Source organism: Microcebus murinus, chromosome 1 (genome assembly GCF_040939455.1).
Source record: "Microcebus murinus isolate Inina chromosome 1, M.murinus_Inina_mat1.0, whole genome shotgun sequence".
Lineage (NCBI taxonomy): Eukaryota > Metazoa > Chordata > Mammalia > Primates > Cheirogaleidae > Microcebus > Microcebus murinus.
The window spans coordinates 125634335-125651361 of record NC_134104.1 but is presented as its reverse complement, the minus strand read 5'-3'; the positions used below and the strand labels follow the sequence as shown (position 1 = coordinate 125651361).

The 17027-nt window shown below is 34.7% G+C and overlaps 1 protein-coding gene across 5 annotated transcripts in view; it reads left to right on the top strand.

Moving 5' to 3' along the window:
* Nucleotides 1–17027, top strand: part of ANKRD28 (ankyrin repeat domain 28) — a 180690-nt gene that overhangs the window by 63309 nt on the left and 100354 nt on the right. For all 5 annotated transcript variants that reach the window (XR_012920527.1, XM_020288906.2, XM_020288917.2 and 2 more), the window contains one exon: nt 1026–1109. Coding sequence is in view for 3 of the 5 variants with exons in the window: in XM_020288906.2 (XP_020144495.1) it covers nt 1026–1109 (84 nt within the window). In the remaining 2 variants the exon portion in view is untranslated. The remainder of the gene's footprint in view (nt 1–1025; nt 1110–17027) is intronic.

Below are 17027 nucleotides of genomic sequence, written 5' to 3'. Positions count from 1 at the left end.
CATTACAGACTGAAAGCAATGTATGTATAATTATGATGCAATATTATTTGTGTATAAAAAGCACACATTTTTTTACTTTTTCAAGTGCTTAGATAACATTTCAGACTTTACTATGTCTTAATCTCTTAAGATTTTAAAAAATGATTTGTGAAATAGTAGTTGCAGCAACCACGTTTCTGTTTTCATTTTGCGGTTTTAGAAACTGATGTAACAAGAATCAGGAACTCTGCATATTTTAGGAAAAGTTGCCTACTATTACTGCATGGCCATTTCTGTAATGAATTTTATGTATTTACATGTAAGACTTTATATGAAAAAGAATCTTTATGTGATTTTTTTCTTCATCGATAACCTTGTTTTTAATGCTGTTGTCAACTGCTCCTTATTTGACTAGTATAATATGATACCTTATCAGAGAAGCTGTGTTGTTGATTAGGAAGTTATATTTAGACATGCATGTGTTTGTCTTAATATTATTCAGGCATATAGTATTTTTTGATCTTTTAATTCTGGTTATTTTCATCAATTGCCACATTTGCTTTTCTTGGGACTTATGTCTTTATACATGTAATGATAACCCATGCAAGCTATTTCAGTGTGAACAGACCTTTTCAAAGGGTCCTTTCTTCATGGGATGGGAATTGCTTGACCAGTTTTCTCTCACAAGTAGATGTTGAGATGTCACACTTATATTTGGAAGAGTCTTTCTTTTTACCATATACAAACAAAAGACTTCCACTTATAAGAAATAAAACTTGATTGTGTTTATTATGCTACCAAGTTTCGGTCAAACTAAATTGATTTTTTTTTTTTTAAGGTCAGGCTATCTTTTTTTTCTTTTATTTTTCCTAAGGAAGAATCCTATATTGTTATATGATTTGGCTTCATGAAACTTCTGGTTAATATCAAAAGTGATTATTGCTACAGGGAAGAACACTTTTAGATTTAGAAGTTATGTAGAGAAATATCTTTAGAATCATCCATGTGGTGTGACTTAATGTTTTTATTACTCTCTTATATTTTAGCCATCCCTGGTCCAAGCAATATTTAATGGAGATCCTGATGAAGTTCGAGCACTAATATTTAAGAAAGAAGATGTTAACTTTCAGGTAAAACAGTTAATTCACTGAAACTAGCCTTTTAAACTACTTTTTAAAATTCTTTCCTGGAATCATGATTTTTGTTTTTAAAAAACCCCCACAATTTTGTAACCATTATTTTAAATAAGGGCAGAAGGAAAACAGATAAAAGGAGATAAAAAGGAAAACATTGGACATATATTCAGGGTAACAACTAAAAATGTAAGAGTTCTAGAAGCCATTTAGATTCCTTTGTTCTCCCAGCTGTTTACTTTGAAAATTTTCAAACACAGGAAAGTTGAAAAAAATACTCTTGACTACCCATATACCCTACACTTAGGTTCAGCTTCATAGTATTTTGCCATATTTGCCTTCTCTTATATTTACACAGATTTTACATATATGTGTATTTTTTTCCTCTTTTTCTTTTGCTGAACTTCATTTAAAAGTAAATTGAAGAAACCATGGCATTTTACCATTAGTTTAATGTGTACTTCAGATGAGAGTTCTTTTTAAGTTAAAACATATCTAACTTGATTATTTATAAGATAAAATTTGCTTTCTGTGAATAATCATGGTGAGCATTTTGCAAAAACTCCTGATTAATTTTTGTCTGAGTGAGTAGTCTCAGTATATAGATCTTTTTAAAAAAGTTTTGAAACCTAAAGATTTAGTAGATTTAATATTTAGGACATGTGGATAGTTTTGGAAAGGGAATAAATGGATAATTTTCTCTTTTGTATGTTTCTCTGGTGGCCAGTAGTTTCTTTAATTTACTAAACTGGCTGAAGTGCATAATTTACTAATGTATATATTTTTACTGGAAACAAATGTACCCCTGAGTTATGGAGGTAGTAAAGAGTCATATGATTCATAAAGTTGCTGTAGCAACACCAAAACAAATGACAGAAATGACTAGTTCTAAGGAAAGCTCCCTGTGCAAGCTCATTTTGAGCTCTCATCTTTCCTCTTTATTTTTATACAATACTACTATGACTACTTAATGTTAAGTAGATATAGAAAGTTTTTACCTTATTTTTAAAAAGTGGATTATGTTGAATAGATTTTAATTGTTGGCTGAAATGGTTAATTCTAAAATTGGGTACTGACCAAAATGCTATCATTACATTTTTTTTCTTAAACCTTTTCTAAATGAATTGCTTTTAAGTTTATATTTAGTTGGAAACATGTACCTAATTCAGGATTTATTTATTTGAAATGGATCATTTTACCCAGGGTGTCCCGGAGAGTCTACTTTTCTTAGAACAGAAAAAGCTACAGGGGTATAGATTTATGAAAACATGGAAAACAGGCTTTCTGTTCTGTTTAACTCTATAGAGGTTTTTGTTTTTGTTTTATTTTAATAGTAGTAACAAATTTTATCCTCATGAGGAAGTTTGATATGTGATCCCACTTACCGTGACTAATTTCCCCATCATTACAAAGTTTATTTTAATCAACATTGCTTTTCTGTTATTAATCAAATTATACTAAATTTATTAAAAAATTATTCAGAGTTATTTTGAGCATCACTTTATTCATCAGTAGCACCTTCTTGAGGGTAACTTTTTGACAGTTGTCTTGTGCCATAACAGACAGGTTTTTGATAGATAATTTTATGATTGCTTTTAGGCCATTCGCCTTGTGACTCTTAGTAGTTGAAAGTATTGCCATAATGTTAAGATTTGTTAAAATTTTAGTCGTTCTTCTAATTTAAGATGGCAGATTTTTTATGTTTTTGTCCTCCATGATAAGGAAATCATGTGGCATTTTAAGAAGCACTGGGTGTTTGGAGTGAAACTTACACTGATTTGTCATGTAAATTCTACTGACTTATAATGGATAATAAAATATTGTTAAGTTTTGTCAGTATGATGTACAGTTTTTCTAAAATAAGTTTATGCAAGTATTTGAAAAATAACATCTGACTTTGAAAATCATCTTTTTCATATGTTTTTTGAAGTTTTTAATAAACTTTTAGAATGGATGTCAGTTCAGATTTGTTTCTATATTGTTAAATAGTTATTATTTAATTTTAGATTCTTTCCTTTAGTCAAATCCTGAAGTTTTGAATTTTGTAAACCATTAAACAGCATTTTTCTTGTAACACAGCTGATTTTTAACAAAACTCTAATTTTAAAGATTATATTGCTTTGTATGAGGAAAAGCCTTCTGTTGTAGAAATTAGGTAAGATGATTTCACTAGAAAATACTGGAGTTTTCTATTTGGAGGCTTTGGGTCACAAATAATTGACTACCTGACTAAATAGAGGTTTGTTGCTTGTGTAATGATTCCCATTTACGAGTGGGTTAAGATAGAAATGTCAGAGCTTCTCTGTGAGACTCTTGGCTTTCTCCTCAGAGTAAAGAGATGACTTTTGACATCATGTAGCTATGTCAAACAGCTAACGAAAGTGGAAAGAGGACTACTATACATTTCCTTTTTTTTTTAAACCATGAAAAACCTCTTTTCCAGAATCCTCATAAAACTTCTTCCTGATGTTCCATTGGTTACAGAATCAATCTAAATTAATCCTCCAGCAAAGTAGAATGGGATTAGCTTTTTGCTAGATCATTCGTGGTTCATCACCTGGTTCATCCCTTGGAGCAGGAATAAGGGTTCATCTTCATTGACTATATTGCCAGGAGTAAATCAGGATTTTCATAGGAAGCAAGAAAGAGAAAATAGTTGTTTGGATAGGTAACCTAACAGAGGAAGATTATTGGTTGCCTAAAAATAGTGATACAGCAAACTTTCAGAAAAATATGTCACCTTGGATGTGGAAAAAGCACTATAAACCCAGAAGGGGAAATATAATCAATTTTTGAAATGTAAAGTGGTATATTTGATGTAATGAACAGTTAGACTATAAATTGAAGAGCCTAGGTTTTCACATTTCATTTTTGTGCTTTTTTTTGTTTTGTTTTTTGAGGCCAGATCTTGCTCTGTTGCCCAGGATAGAGTGCAGTGGTGTTATCATAGCTTACTGCAGCCTCAAGCTCTTGGACTCAAGTGATCTCATACCTCAGCCTCCCAAGTAGCTGGGAGTGCAGGTACATACCACCGTGCCTTGCTAGTTTTACTGTTTTTTGTAGAGATAAGGTCTCTCTCTTGCTCAGGCTGGTCTCAAACTCCTGACCCTAAGCAATCCTCGTGCTTCAGCCTCCCACAGTGCTGGGATTACAAGGGTGAGCCACTGTGCCCAGTTGGTTTTCATATTTCTTAGCCTTATTAGCTATACAGCTTGAGCAGATCCATTTAACTGCTTCAGCACTCATTTTTATTTTGTCATAAATGTATAGAGTTAAATTATTTTCAGGGTCTTTCCCCACCCCAAATTTAGGGTGCTATAAAAATTCTAAATGACCTTGAATGACCTTGACTATTTGTGTTTGTGGATTTATATGGCCAAAGTAATAATTAAATATCTTTCCTTAGGATTTACTAGAACTTAATGCCATGTAATGGAACCCAAATAATAACAGTGTGAAATATTAATGATACCACATTTCTTTTTTATAAGAATACTATTTTCTGTAAGTAGAATCTTTTTTTTTTTTTTTTTGAGACAGAGTCTCGCTTTGTTGCCCAGGCTAGAGTGAGTGCCGTGGCGTCAGCCTAGCTCACAGCAACCTCAAACTCCTGGGCTCAAGCAATCCTCCTGCCTCAGCCTCCTGAGTAGCTGGGACTACAGGCATGTGCCACCATGCCCATCTAATTATATATATATATATTAGTTGGCCAATTAATTTCTTTCTATTTATAGTAGAGATGGGGTCTCGCTCTTGCTCAGGCTGGTTTCGAACTCCTGACCTTGAGCAATCCGCCCGCCTCGGCCTCCCAGAGTGCTAGGATTACAGGCGTGAGCCACCGCGCCCGGCCTGTAAGTAGAATCTTTTTTAAATCTAGAGTGATAGAAATTAATACTTCTGAGATAGACATACATGCATAAGCCTTTTTATGTTACTCAGTTTAACTCATAGTACAATCTTGTAAAGTTAGTAGATTAACATTTCCATGCTATTAATAGGTGACAAAACTAAAATTCACAAAGGCTGTAACATCTGCAGGATCCGTAAGTATAGTAGAACAGTAATATGAACTGTTGTCAGACTCAACAGTAATTGGGGAAATAAAGCATATCGTTGAGAGGAAATATTTTTTCTTGTGCTAAATAATACTACAAAGAAATCATGGTTCATATATGGATTTTCCCCCCTAAAAGTTATGTCTATGCCCTATGGACCCCTGTCTTTTAAGCTATGATACAAATGTAATCCTAATTTTCATAATACCAAACGCTGTTAAATTTTTAGCATTGGAAACAAGTGAATATCCAAGACTCCCTTAGTGCCATATTTTTTTGGTGGATAAAAAAAACATTCAAAGTAGTATTACACTAGGGATAATTATAATCCAGCCAAACTGTTTTTAGTGTTTAAACAAAGGAAGGCTTAGATTTTGAGTGACCCTTTTTAAACTCAAAAGAGTTGATTTAAGAACTAGGCAATAGATCTTAACTGTATCATATAACTTAATATTTTTTTTTGACAATGCTGCCTCGTATATTATTTATTGGCTTCTGGATTTATATGTACTTTATCATTTAAGAATGTTTTGGGATTGCTTTTGCCAAAGTAGTTCTTCAATTTATCATCATCCCTTAAGTTTTCAAAAGTGCTTTCTGGGATCATTTTTCAGATGAAGTGCTCAGCAAATATATTCATGAATATGTACATACATATATATGTCTAGTATCATTACTTTTCATTTTTATTATAATAATATCGTTGGCACTTAATGTATCATAGTAAACTCTAAGTTTCCACAGGTTTCCTGAGTGCTGCTTACTCTCATTTTTCAGAGTTCTTTAGCTTTTTCTGAAAATGAGCAGGAGGTGTACTCACCAGCAAATCTTTCTTGGTGGCCACATGTCTCTTCTGCTGGCTGTTAGTATAACAAGCTGTTGATGTTTCTGAGCTCTTAAAACCTCTTCACTCATTACTTGAGGTTATGTGCGCACTCTGTCCTACAACCATACGTGTGTACATGGCCTTCTCTTATAGCTATTCACAGCAATTAATATTGGACCCCATAGCCCTGTATCCCCATGTCAGGTGTATCCACCCAGCTCCCAACTGGTTTATATGGAACATGGAGTGGAAGGGGGGGCATAGGAGAAGAAATAACTGTTTCTATCAGGAAAGAAATAACACCTCTCACCACCTGTACGCAGTGCCTCTAGATTCCAGCTTTAAAGTTTTAAATTTTCTTCGTCAATGTTCAGGTTTCCTCCAAGGTCAATAAATGAGTGTATGTTATTGTGACTAAATGACTGTGATGGTGGTCCTGAAACAAAGAAGGTGTTATCCACTAGAACCAGCAGTTTTTGCAGCTAGAAACTGATGATGACTTATTTTTATATTCCACTCATGTATTTTTTAGTTACCGTGTTATATGTGTGTTCTCCATTTTCCTTTTTCCATCCCCAGTATATTTTAGGAGTCACTCCATATTAGTCTATAGGGACCTTCCTCATTCTTTATAGCTACATAGTATTTTATTGTGTATTTATACTAAAATTTATTTAGTACCTTAGCATTTGAATTGTAATTAATCTTGTTCACTGGTAATAAATGGGATATTTTCACTAAGTAAACAAAAATTCTGTTTCAGTGGACAAGCAGAAGTTTTAGAATGTTTGTATTTATTGTGAATTATTAAGTTTATTATCAACTTCCCAGATAGACTATGGGTCTTTTATATACAAATTGGTGGTGGGTAAGTAATGGCATTTTTATAGAGATCAAGTATCAATACTTGCATACTTAGAAATACTGATAATTATTTATATTTATAGTAATATGTTGATAGTGATAGTTATTTAGTTTAGCAAAAATATCATAAATTATGTGCCAGTTCAGCCTAAATTTCAGGCTGAACTGAAGTTACTATGATCTGAAAGGTCTCAGCACCTCAGCCTATTTTTTTAACACTTTTATTGAGATATAATTGACATAATAAATTGCATATATTTAAAGTGTACAATTTCAAAGTTTTGATATATGCATGTATCTGTGAAACCATCTCCACAATCAAGATAGTTTACATTCCTGTCACTCCCAAAGGATTCCATTTGCCCCTTTGGAATACCTTCCTTCCTCCCTTCCCCTGATAACACTGACTTGGTTTATGTAACTATAGTTTGTATTTTCTAGAGATTTATATAAATGAAATTTTATAATATGTCCTTTTTTGTCTAGCTTTTCTTTTTTAATAGGCTTTATGTTGTAGAGCAGTTTTAGATTCACAGCAAAATTGAGAGGAAGATACAAAGATTTCCCATAACCACCCCCCCAGCTACCCACATATGCATAGCCACCCCTATTATCAACGTTCCCCAATAGAGTGGTACATTATAGTTTCATACAGAGTAGTTTCTGCTATAATAATGCTCTATGCTTTGCCTGTTCATTTCTCCCTCCAATTCCTGGCAACTACTGATCTTTTTACTGTCCTTATGGTTTTGCCTTTTCCAGGATGTCATATAGTTGGCATCATAGTATGTAGCCTTTTCAGACTGTTCTCTTTCACTGATTAATATGCATTTAATTTTTTTCTGTGTCTTTTAATGGCTTGATAGCTTATTTCTTTTTAATGCTGAATAATAATCCATTGCCTGGATGTACCACAGTTTATCCATTCACCTACTGAGAGACATCTTGGTTGCTTCCACGTTTTGGCAATTATGAATAAAGCTACTATAAACATCCATGTGCAGGTTTTGTGGGGACATAAATTTTCAACTTCTTTGGGTATGATCAAGGAGCATGACTGTTGGATCATAAGACAAGAGTATGTTTAGTTTTGTAAGAAATTACCAAAGTGACTGTATACCAATTTGTATTCACACCAGCTACGAATGAAAGCCCCCTTATTCCTTCACATCCTTACCAGCATTTGATGTTGTCAGTGTTCTGGATTTTGGCCATTCTGATAGATGTGTAGGGATATCTCGTTATTATTTTAATTTGCATTTCTCTGATGACATATGATGTGGAACATCTTTTCATATATGCCATCTGTATACTTCTTTGAAGTATCTGTTAAAAGTCTTTGGCCCATTTTTTAAGCAGGTTGTTTTGTGTTCTTATTGTTGAGTTTTAAGAATTCTTTGTATATTTTGGATAATAGTTCTTTATTTGATATATCTCTGATATATCTAAAAAGTCATCACCAAACCCAGGGTCATCTAGGTTTTCTCCTATATTATCTTCTAGGAGTTTTATGGTTTTATGTTTTTATGGTTTTGGGGCACAGGTGCCTGCCATGGGGCTGAGGGTTGCAGGATCCCTAGCTGCTACTGTGCTAAGAGCTGAAATTGACTGAAATTAGTCACAATTTATCATGACCAAAATAAATCATGATTTACCCCTGTAAATCTTTCCCTGAAAGTTTCAAGCCTTCAGTAGACAGAGTTTCAAAATAGTTACTTTGGGCAGATTGTGCCCATACAATTCTTTTCTAGTTGGGGAGACAGATTCCTTGTGCTTTTCAGTCCTGCATGTTCCCAGAATCCTCTCCATCCATTTACTTTTAACCTGTCTTTATATTTAAAATGGATTTCTTATAGACAACATATAGTTGGATATTGTTTTTTGATCCAGCCTGACAATCTTTGCCTTGTAATTACTGTGTTTGGACCATTGACATTCAAAGTGATTATTGTTACAATTGGATTACAGTTTATCATTTGGGTACTATTTTGTATTATATTTGTTGCCATTGTTCTTTTGTCCCTATTTTGTCTTCTGTTCTTTTTCTGCTTTTTGTGGTTTTAATTGAGCATTTCATGTGATTCTATTTTCTTTTAGGATATCAGTTATATCTCTTTTTAAATTTTTTTAGTGGTTGCCCTACAGTTTATAATATACATTTATATCTATAGAAGTCTACTTTAAAATAACACTATACTTCTTCATGAGTAGTACAAGGACTTAAAAATTCAACAAAATAATGCTAATTCTTCCTTCTCATTCCTTTTTATCATTGCTGTCATTCTTTTCACTTATATATGAGCTTACTGAATTGTATTACTATTATTTTGAACAAACTTATCTGTTAGATCAATTAGGAATAAGCAAATTATTTATTTCACCTTCACTTATTCCTTCTCCAGAGCTCTTCCTTTTTATGTAGAACCAAATTTGACTATAACATTTTCTTCTCTCTAAAGAGCTTCTGTTAAGATTTCGTGTGAGGCAGTTCAACTGGCAACAAATTCTCTCAATTTTTGTTTGTCTGAGATAGTATTTCTACTTAACTTTTTGGAGACAGTTTTGCAGGATACAGAATTCTAAGTTGGTGGTATTTTTTTCTCAGTGCTTTATTTAAAGCAATTTCACTCCACATTCTTCTTGATTCCATTGTTCCTGAGGAGGTCAGAAGTAATTGTTATCATTGCTCCGCTATGGACAAAGTGTTTTTTTCCTCTGGCTTCTTTCAGGGTTTTTTGTTTCTCTCTCAATTTTTTGCAATTTAAATATGATATGCCCAGATGTATATAGGGGAACATTTTTCTTAGTTTTCTCCTGGATCTGATTTGGTGTCTGACATTCAGTTGGGCAAGTTTTCAGTCATTATTGCTTCAAATATATCTTCTCCTTTTTTCACTCAGCGTAATTATTTTGAGATTCATCTATCTGTGGTGTGTTTTAACAGTTCTTTCTGTTGCTGGGTAGTATTCCATTGTAATGATATACATAATTTGTTTATCTACGCCTCTTATAAGCATTTGGATTGTTTCTCTTTTTTATCTATTAGAAATAAACTTACTCTGAACATTTGTTTAGAAGGCTTTGTATGAACATGTGCTTTCCTTTCTCTTGGGTAAATATCTAGTAGTGGAATTGCTGGACCATATGGTATGTGCATGTTTAACTTTTTAAGAAACTGTCCAACTGTGTTTTTCCAAATTGGTTGTGCCATTTTACATTCTCAGCAGGATATAAGAATTCTAGTTTTTGCACATTCTCACCAATATTTTGTATTTTATTTTGTATAACATTTTAATTACAGCAGTATCTCTTTGTGATTTAATTTGTATTTCTGTAATGACTAATGATGTTGACCATCTTTTCATGATCTTCTTGTCAATCCATGTATCATCTTTAGAGAAATGTCTTTTCAAGTATTTTTTGCTAGGTGTTTAAATTGTTTTCTTGAGTTTTCAGAGTTCTTTAGATGTTGTCCATACAAGTTCTTTTGGGTTTTTGTTCTCTTAGTGTTTTTGAAGAGCTCAAGTTTTTGTTTTGATGATATCCAATTTAACAATTTATTCTTTTATGGATCTTGGTTTTGGTGTTTTATCTAAAAAATTTATATCCCATTGTCACATAGTTTTTCTCAGACCTTCTAGAAGTTTTAAGTTTCACAATTGTTAACACATCCACTGAAAAGGAATTTCTTTTAAAAAGGAGAGAGATTTTATTCCACTGAACATTTTGCAAATCTGGGAGAGGCGTCCTTCAGTACAAAACAAAGGTGCATTCAGAGAGAACAAAGAGAGAGTTTATCAGTTTATCTTTTATAAAGTTCTGGTCTGTGTTCCCACTCTGGTCGTCTTATGCAAAGGAGGCATGCAAATTTGCTTGGTCCTGACTGGTTGGTGCTTTTTGAGTTCTGATGTTTTGACACATGTCACAGTCTCTGTTGGCTGATTCAGGCAGCATAAATAGGAACAGACAACTATGAAAGTCTCAAAGTTAAGCAAATAGGGAGATATTCTGGGAATACAGAGTATATGTGTAATCTCCAATCAGCAAATGGCCACTAAGCTCTAGTTTGAATTCAGGCCCCATCTTGAAGGATTGGCTCTTTCAGGGTTCACATGTATAAATATAGAGTCATATTGTGACTTAATATTTGTATATGATATAAGGTTCATTAATTTTTCTCACCAGTATTTTGTAGTTTCGTTGTGTATGTCTCATCAGATTTATCTGCATTTTATAACTTATCCTAATGTAAGTATTATTTTATTTAACCTAAATAGCTGAATTGGCCAGGCACGGTGGCTTACATCTGTAATCCCAACACTTTGGGAGGCTTAGGAGGGAGAATTGCTTGAGCCAGGAGTTAGATACTAGCCTGTGCAACGTACCCAGACCCTGTCTCTACAAAAACCTTTTTTTAAATTAGTAGGGCACGGTGGTGCACACCTGTAGACTCAGCTACTCAGGAGGCTGAGGCAGGAGAGTGACTTGAGCCCAGGAATTCAGACTTACGGTGAGCTATGATTATGCCATTGCACTCCAGCCTGGGTGACAGAGCAAGACCCTTTCTCTTTAAACAGAAAAAAAAAAGGGGGGGGGGGAGAAAAAAATAGCCTAATTATTCTCCACTACTGAAACAAGTTTCTTCTGAGTAGTCTACCCCATGCTCCAGGTATTAAGAGTTTTCTCTGCCTAGCTTATTAGAACAGGGCACTTTGTTCCCTGTGATCCATGCGTTCTCATTGGAGGTGGTATCAGTCCCAGTTGAGCACAAATAGATTCTTTGTGGGCTTGTATGGGTGAGACTAATCTTACATATTCCTATAAGTTGTATCCCTCCAAAGGGCCAAAGTACATAAATTAGAAGTACATTGGCATTAAAATTTCCCGGGGAAATGATTAGGAAAAAAATTATCTAAAATGAGTAATAAGGAAAAAAGTTTGATAAACACTACTGTAATTGTTTTTGGACGATTCTTTCACCAGCTCAGGTATTATTTTGACACACATGTCCTACCCAGTACTCAACTGAGTACTTGGGAGATATCCTGCAAATCTTTGGAATTCTCTCCTTACACTACTCTCTCCTTTCTGTTACTCTGTCCTGAGAAATCTAGCTCCTTTGTTCTCTCCAGATTGTCTCCTAAACTCAGGAAATTAAACAAACAAACAAACAAATAAATAAAAACTTTATAAAGACCATTAAGAATTTTATTGATTGAAGAAGCTGACATGACTTTTCACTGAGTGTTTTCAGACATACACATCACCTATTTTGTGAAATGGCAATTTTCTGTTGTACTCTAGCAGTATTTTTGAAAAAGAAATTCTGTACGTTAGCTTACCAAATAATTGATATTGCATTTGATAATTAAACTTGTCCAATCATAGGTGACATCACCTTTGTTTTTTTTGGAGACAGAGTCTCACTCTGTTGCTTGGGCTAGAGTGCCATGGCATCAGCCTAGCTCACAGTAACCTCAAACTCCTGGGCTCAAGTGATCCTCCTGCCTCACCCTCCCAAGTAGCTGGGACTACAGGCATTTGTCACCATGCCCAGCTAATTTTTTGTTTCTGTTATTAGTTGCTCAGCTAATTGTTTCTATTTTTAGTAGAGATGGGGTCTCACTCTTGCTCGGGCTGGTGTTGAATTCCTGACCTCAAGCGTCCTGCCCGACCTCCCAGAGTGCTAGGATTACAGGTGTGACCCATCATGCCCAGCCTCTACTTCTTATTCTTTATTATTATTAATAGTTGATAAATCATAATTGTATACTTTTTTTGGAGAAAGAAGTAATATTTTAATGTGGAGCTTGATATTCAACTAGAATGAATGGGTATATGATTTATTGCATCCTCCAGTGTGCAAAGGGGCAGGACAGCAATACTCATTACAATCTTAAGCTGGGAGTATGCTAAAAAAGTTGGGGCCCAATTCAATTGGTGGCAGGCCCTAGATGACCCACAGAAAGGGAAAGAAATCCGTTGGTGGGGTGGGTGCAAGCTGACTTAAAGGCAAAGCTTACAGCGAGTGTGTCCTAGGCCCAGAAAATCTGGAAAATCTGTGGGGCTCCATGGGCTTGGGTAAATAAGGGGCTTCAGGAAAGGGCTCCCCAGGTGCAGATCATTCGTTTTGTGACTGACTAACTGTGGAAACCAGAAGGGACTGAGACTGTTCACCCTGTGGCCAAATGTGGAAGGGAAAGGGAAAATGGGCTACAATGCAGAGAGGAAAGCTTGGGCAGTAGGTTTGGCCTCCACAGGCTCCAGTTAGGCCCACTGGTTTTTGAGGCCTTAGAAAACTGGAAGAAACCCAAGCCTCATGCCCAACCCCTCATCATTCTACCCTCACCACCTCAGTATACTGATCTTTCACTTCCTTGGATTTACACCTAAGTATTTATTTATTTATTTTTTTGTCACTATTATAAATGGGATTTTTTTTTAATTTCCTTTTTGGAGAGTTTGTTATTAGTATACAAAAATGCTACTGATTTTTTATATGTTGATTTTTGTATCCTACAACTTAATTTGTTTGTCAGTTCCAACAGTTTTTGGTGGTGTCTATAGGATTTTCTATGAAAGATCATGTGATCTACAGTTTTGCTTCTTTCTTTCCTATATTAGGATGCCTTTTATTTCTTTCTCTTGCCTGATTGTTCAGGCTAGGACTTACAGTGCTATGTGTTGAAAAGAAGTGGTGAGAGTAGGCAACTTTGTCTTGTCCCTGATCTTAGAGGAAAAGCTTTTAATTTTTCACCATTGAGTGTGATGTTAGCTAGTCATGGGCTTGTCATTTATGGCCTTTGTTATGTTGAGGATATTCCCTTTATACCTAATCTGTTGAGAGCTTTTATCATGAAAGAGTGAAGAATTTTGACAAATGCTTTTTCTGCATCCCATAAAGATAATCATATGGTTTTTAATCCTTCTTTCTATTAATATAGTGTATCACATTATCCATAGCACATATTCATTTGCATATATTTGAACTATCCTTGCATCCCATGGATAAATCCCACGTGATCATGGTGAATTTTTTTTTTTTTTTTTGAGATAGGGTCTCACTTGCAACCCAGACTGGTCTCAAACTGCTGGCTAAAGCAAGCCTCCTGCCTCAGCCTCCTGAGTAGCTGGACTACAGGTGCACACCACCATGCCCTACGTAAATGATTGTATTAATGCGTTGTTGAATTTGGTTTGCTAGTGTTTGTTGAGGATTTTTGCATCTGTGTTCATCAGGGATATTGGTTTGTAATTTTTCTTTTGTATTGTCCTCATCTGGCTTTGGTATCAGTGTAATACTGGTCTTGTTATATGAGCTTGGAAGTACTCCCTTCACTTAAATTTTTGCAAGAGTTTGAAAAGGATTCATATTCTTTAAATGTTCGGTAGGCTTCAGCAGTGAAGCCATCAAATTGTTGTCTTTTCTTTGATGGGAGACCTTTTATTTTTTAATTACTGATTCAGTCTCCTTTCTTGTTAAATGATCTATTCAGATTTCCTACTTCTTTTTGATGAGTCTTGGTAGCTTGTATGTGTCTAGGAATTTATGTATTTCTTCTAGCTTATCCAGTTTTGGGTATATAGTTGTTCATAGTCTTTCTTATGATCTTTTGTATTTCTGTGGTATCAGTGTAATGCCTTCTCTTCCATTTCTGATCTTGAATATTTTTTTCTTAGTCTAGGTAAGAGTTTGTTGATTATATATATATATTTTTAAAAATCTCCTAATTTTGATTTTTTTTCCCTCTATTTCATTTATTTCTGCTCTGATTTTTATTTCCTTTCCTTTGCTAACTTTGGGCTTAGTTCTTTTTCTAGTTCCTTGAGATGTAATGTTAGATTGTTTACAGTCTTTCTTTGTTTTTGATATAGGCATTCATTGTTACAATGGCATACATTGTTCCTCACTAGAACTGCTTTTGCTGCATGCATTAAGTTTTGGTATGTTGTGTTTCCATTTTCATGTGTCTCATAGTATTTTTTTAATTTCCTTTTTTATTTCTTTGACCTATTGATTATTCAGAAACATATTGTTTAATTTGTACATATTTATGAATTTTCCAAGATTTCTTCTGTTATTAATTTCTACTTTCATGCCATTGTGATTGGAAAAGATACTTTTCTTTTTTTGGAGACAGCCACAGAGATGTGAAAGAAAAAATACTTGATATGTTTTCAATCCTCTTAAATTTGTTGAGACTTGTTTTACATGATCTATCCTGGAGAATGTTCCATGTCTACTTGAAGAGAATGTGTATTCTGTTGCTTTTGGTTGAAATGTTCTGGTATCTCTATTGGGACCATTTGGTTTAAGATGTTATTCACATCCCTTGTGTCCTTATTAATTTTCTGTCTAGATGATCTATCTTGTTGAAAGTGGGATATCGAAGTCCTCTACTGCTATTGTATTGCAGTTTATCTCAGATCACTTAATAATTATATACTTAGGTGCTCCCATGACAGGTGCATATACATTCACAATTTTTATATCATTTTGATTAATTGACCCTTTTATCATTATATAATGACAGCTTATGCTTCTTTTTATTGTTTCGATAAACTATAGCTGGTAAAAGTTTTTATTTGATATAAATATAGCTACACCTGTTCTCTTTTGGTTCTATTTGCATGGTATATTTTTTTCAATTCCTTCACTTTTAGTCCATTGTATCTTTTTTCCCCCTAAGAGACAGGGTCTCACTCTGTTACCCAGGCTGGAGGGTAGTGGTATAATCATAGCTTACTGCAGCCTTGAACTCCTGGGCGCAAGCTACCCTCCTGCTTCAGCTTTCTGTGTAGCTAGGACTGCAAACATGTGCCACCGGGCCTGGTTAACTTTTTTGTGGTTGTTCTGTAGAAATGGGGTCCCACTATGTTGCCCAGGCTGGTCTCGAACTCTAGGACTCAAGTAATTCTCCTGCTTTGACCTTCCAAAGTGCTGGGATTATAGGCATGAGCCACCATGTCCATCCAGCTCTATGCCTGTGGTTCCCAAACCCCAGGCCATGGACTGGTACTGGTCTGTGGCCTGTTAAGAGGTGGGCCACACAGCAGGAGGTGAGCAGTGAGCAATCAAGTGAAGCTTCATTTGTATTTATAGTCACTCCTATTGCTTGCATCACTGCATAAGCTCTGCCTCCTGTCAAATCAGCAGCTGTATTAGAGTCTCTTCTTTTTTTTCTTCCTTCCTTTTTAGGAAGCTGGGAAACTAAATTCTCATAGGAGCAGGAACCCTACTGTAAACTGCGAACACAAGGGGTCTGGGTTACGCACTCCTTATTAGAGTATAATGCCTGATGATCTGAGGTAGGGCTGAGGCAGTGATGCTAGTGCTGGGGAGCAGCTGCAAATACAAATTATCATTAACAGAGTGGTTTGACTGCAGAGTAAATGTAACGTGCTTAAATCATCTGGAACCACCCCCCAACCCCTGTCCATGGACGAATTGTCTTCCATGAAACTGATCCTTGGTGCCAAAAGGGTTGGAAACTGATGGCTCAATACGCATCTTTACTAGTAAAGTGAGTCTCTTGTAAGCAGCATATATTTGGGTCTTGTTTGTTCTTCTTTAGCTATTCAGACACTTTGTGTCTTTTGATTAGAGAATTTAATTGATGGTAATTATTGATAGGAAAGGATTTGCCAATTTGTAATTTGTTTTCTGGTTATTTTATAGATCTTTTGTTTCTTTCTCTTTTGCTGTCCTTTAAAATTAGACAGTTTTCTGTGTTGGTATGCTTTGAATCTTATAGTGTTCTGTGCAACTACTTTAGGTTTTTGCTCCATGGTTACCATGAGACTTATGTAAAACTTCTTATACTGTTAACAGGCTATTCTAAACTGATAACAGTTTCACTTTAACTGCATACAAAAACTACACTTTTACTCATTTTATGATTTTGATGTCAAAATTTACATCTCTTTGTAATTTGTATCACTTAACAATTTATTGAAACTGCCGTTGTTTTTAATAGTTTTGTCTTTTAACCCTCATATTAGAGATAAATTGCTTTATGTACCACCCTTACAGTATCAGAATATTTTGAATTTGACTGTATTATTTATACCATCAACTATTTTACTTTCCTATGTTTTATGTTATTAATGATCAGCATTTCATCAGCTTTAAGAACTCCTTTTAGCAATTTCTATAATGCAGACCTAGTG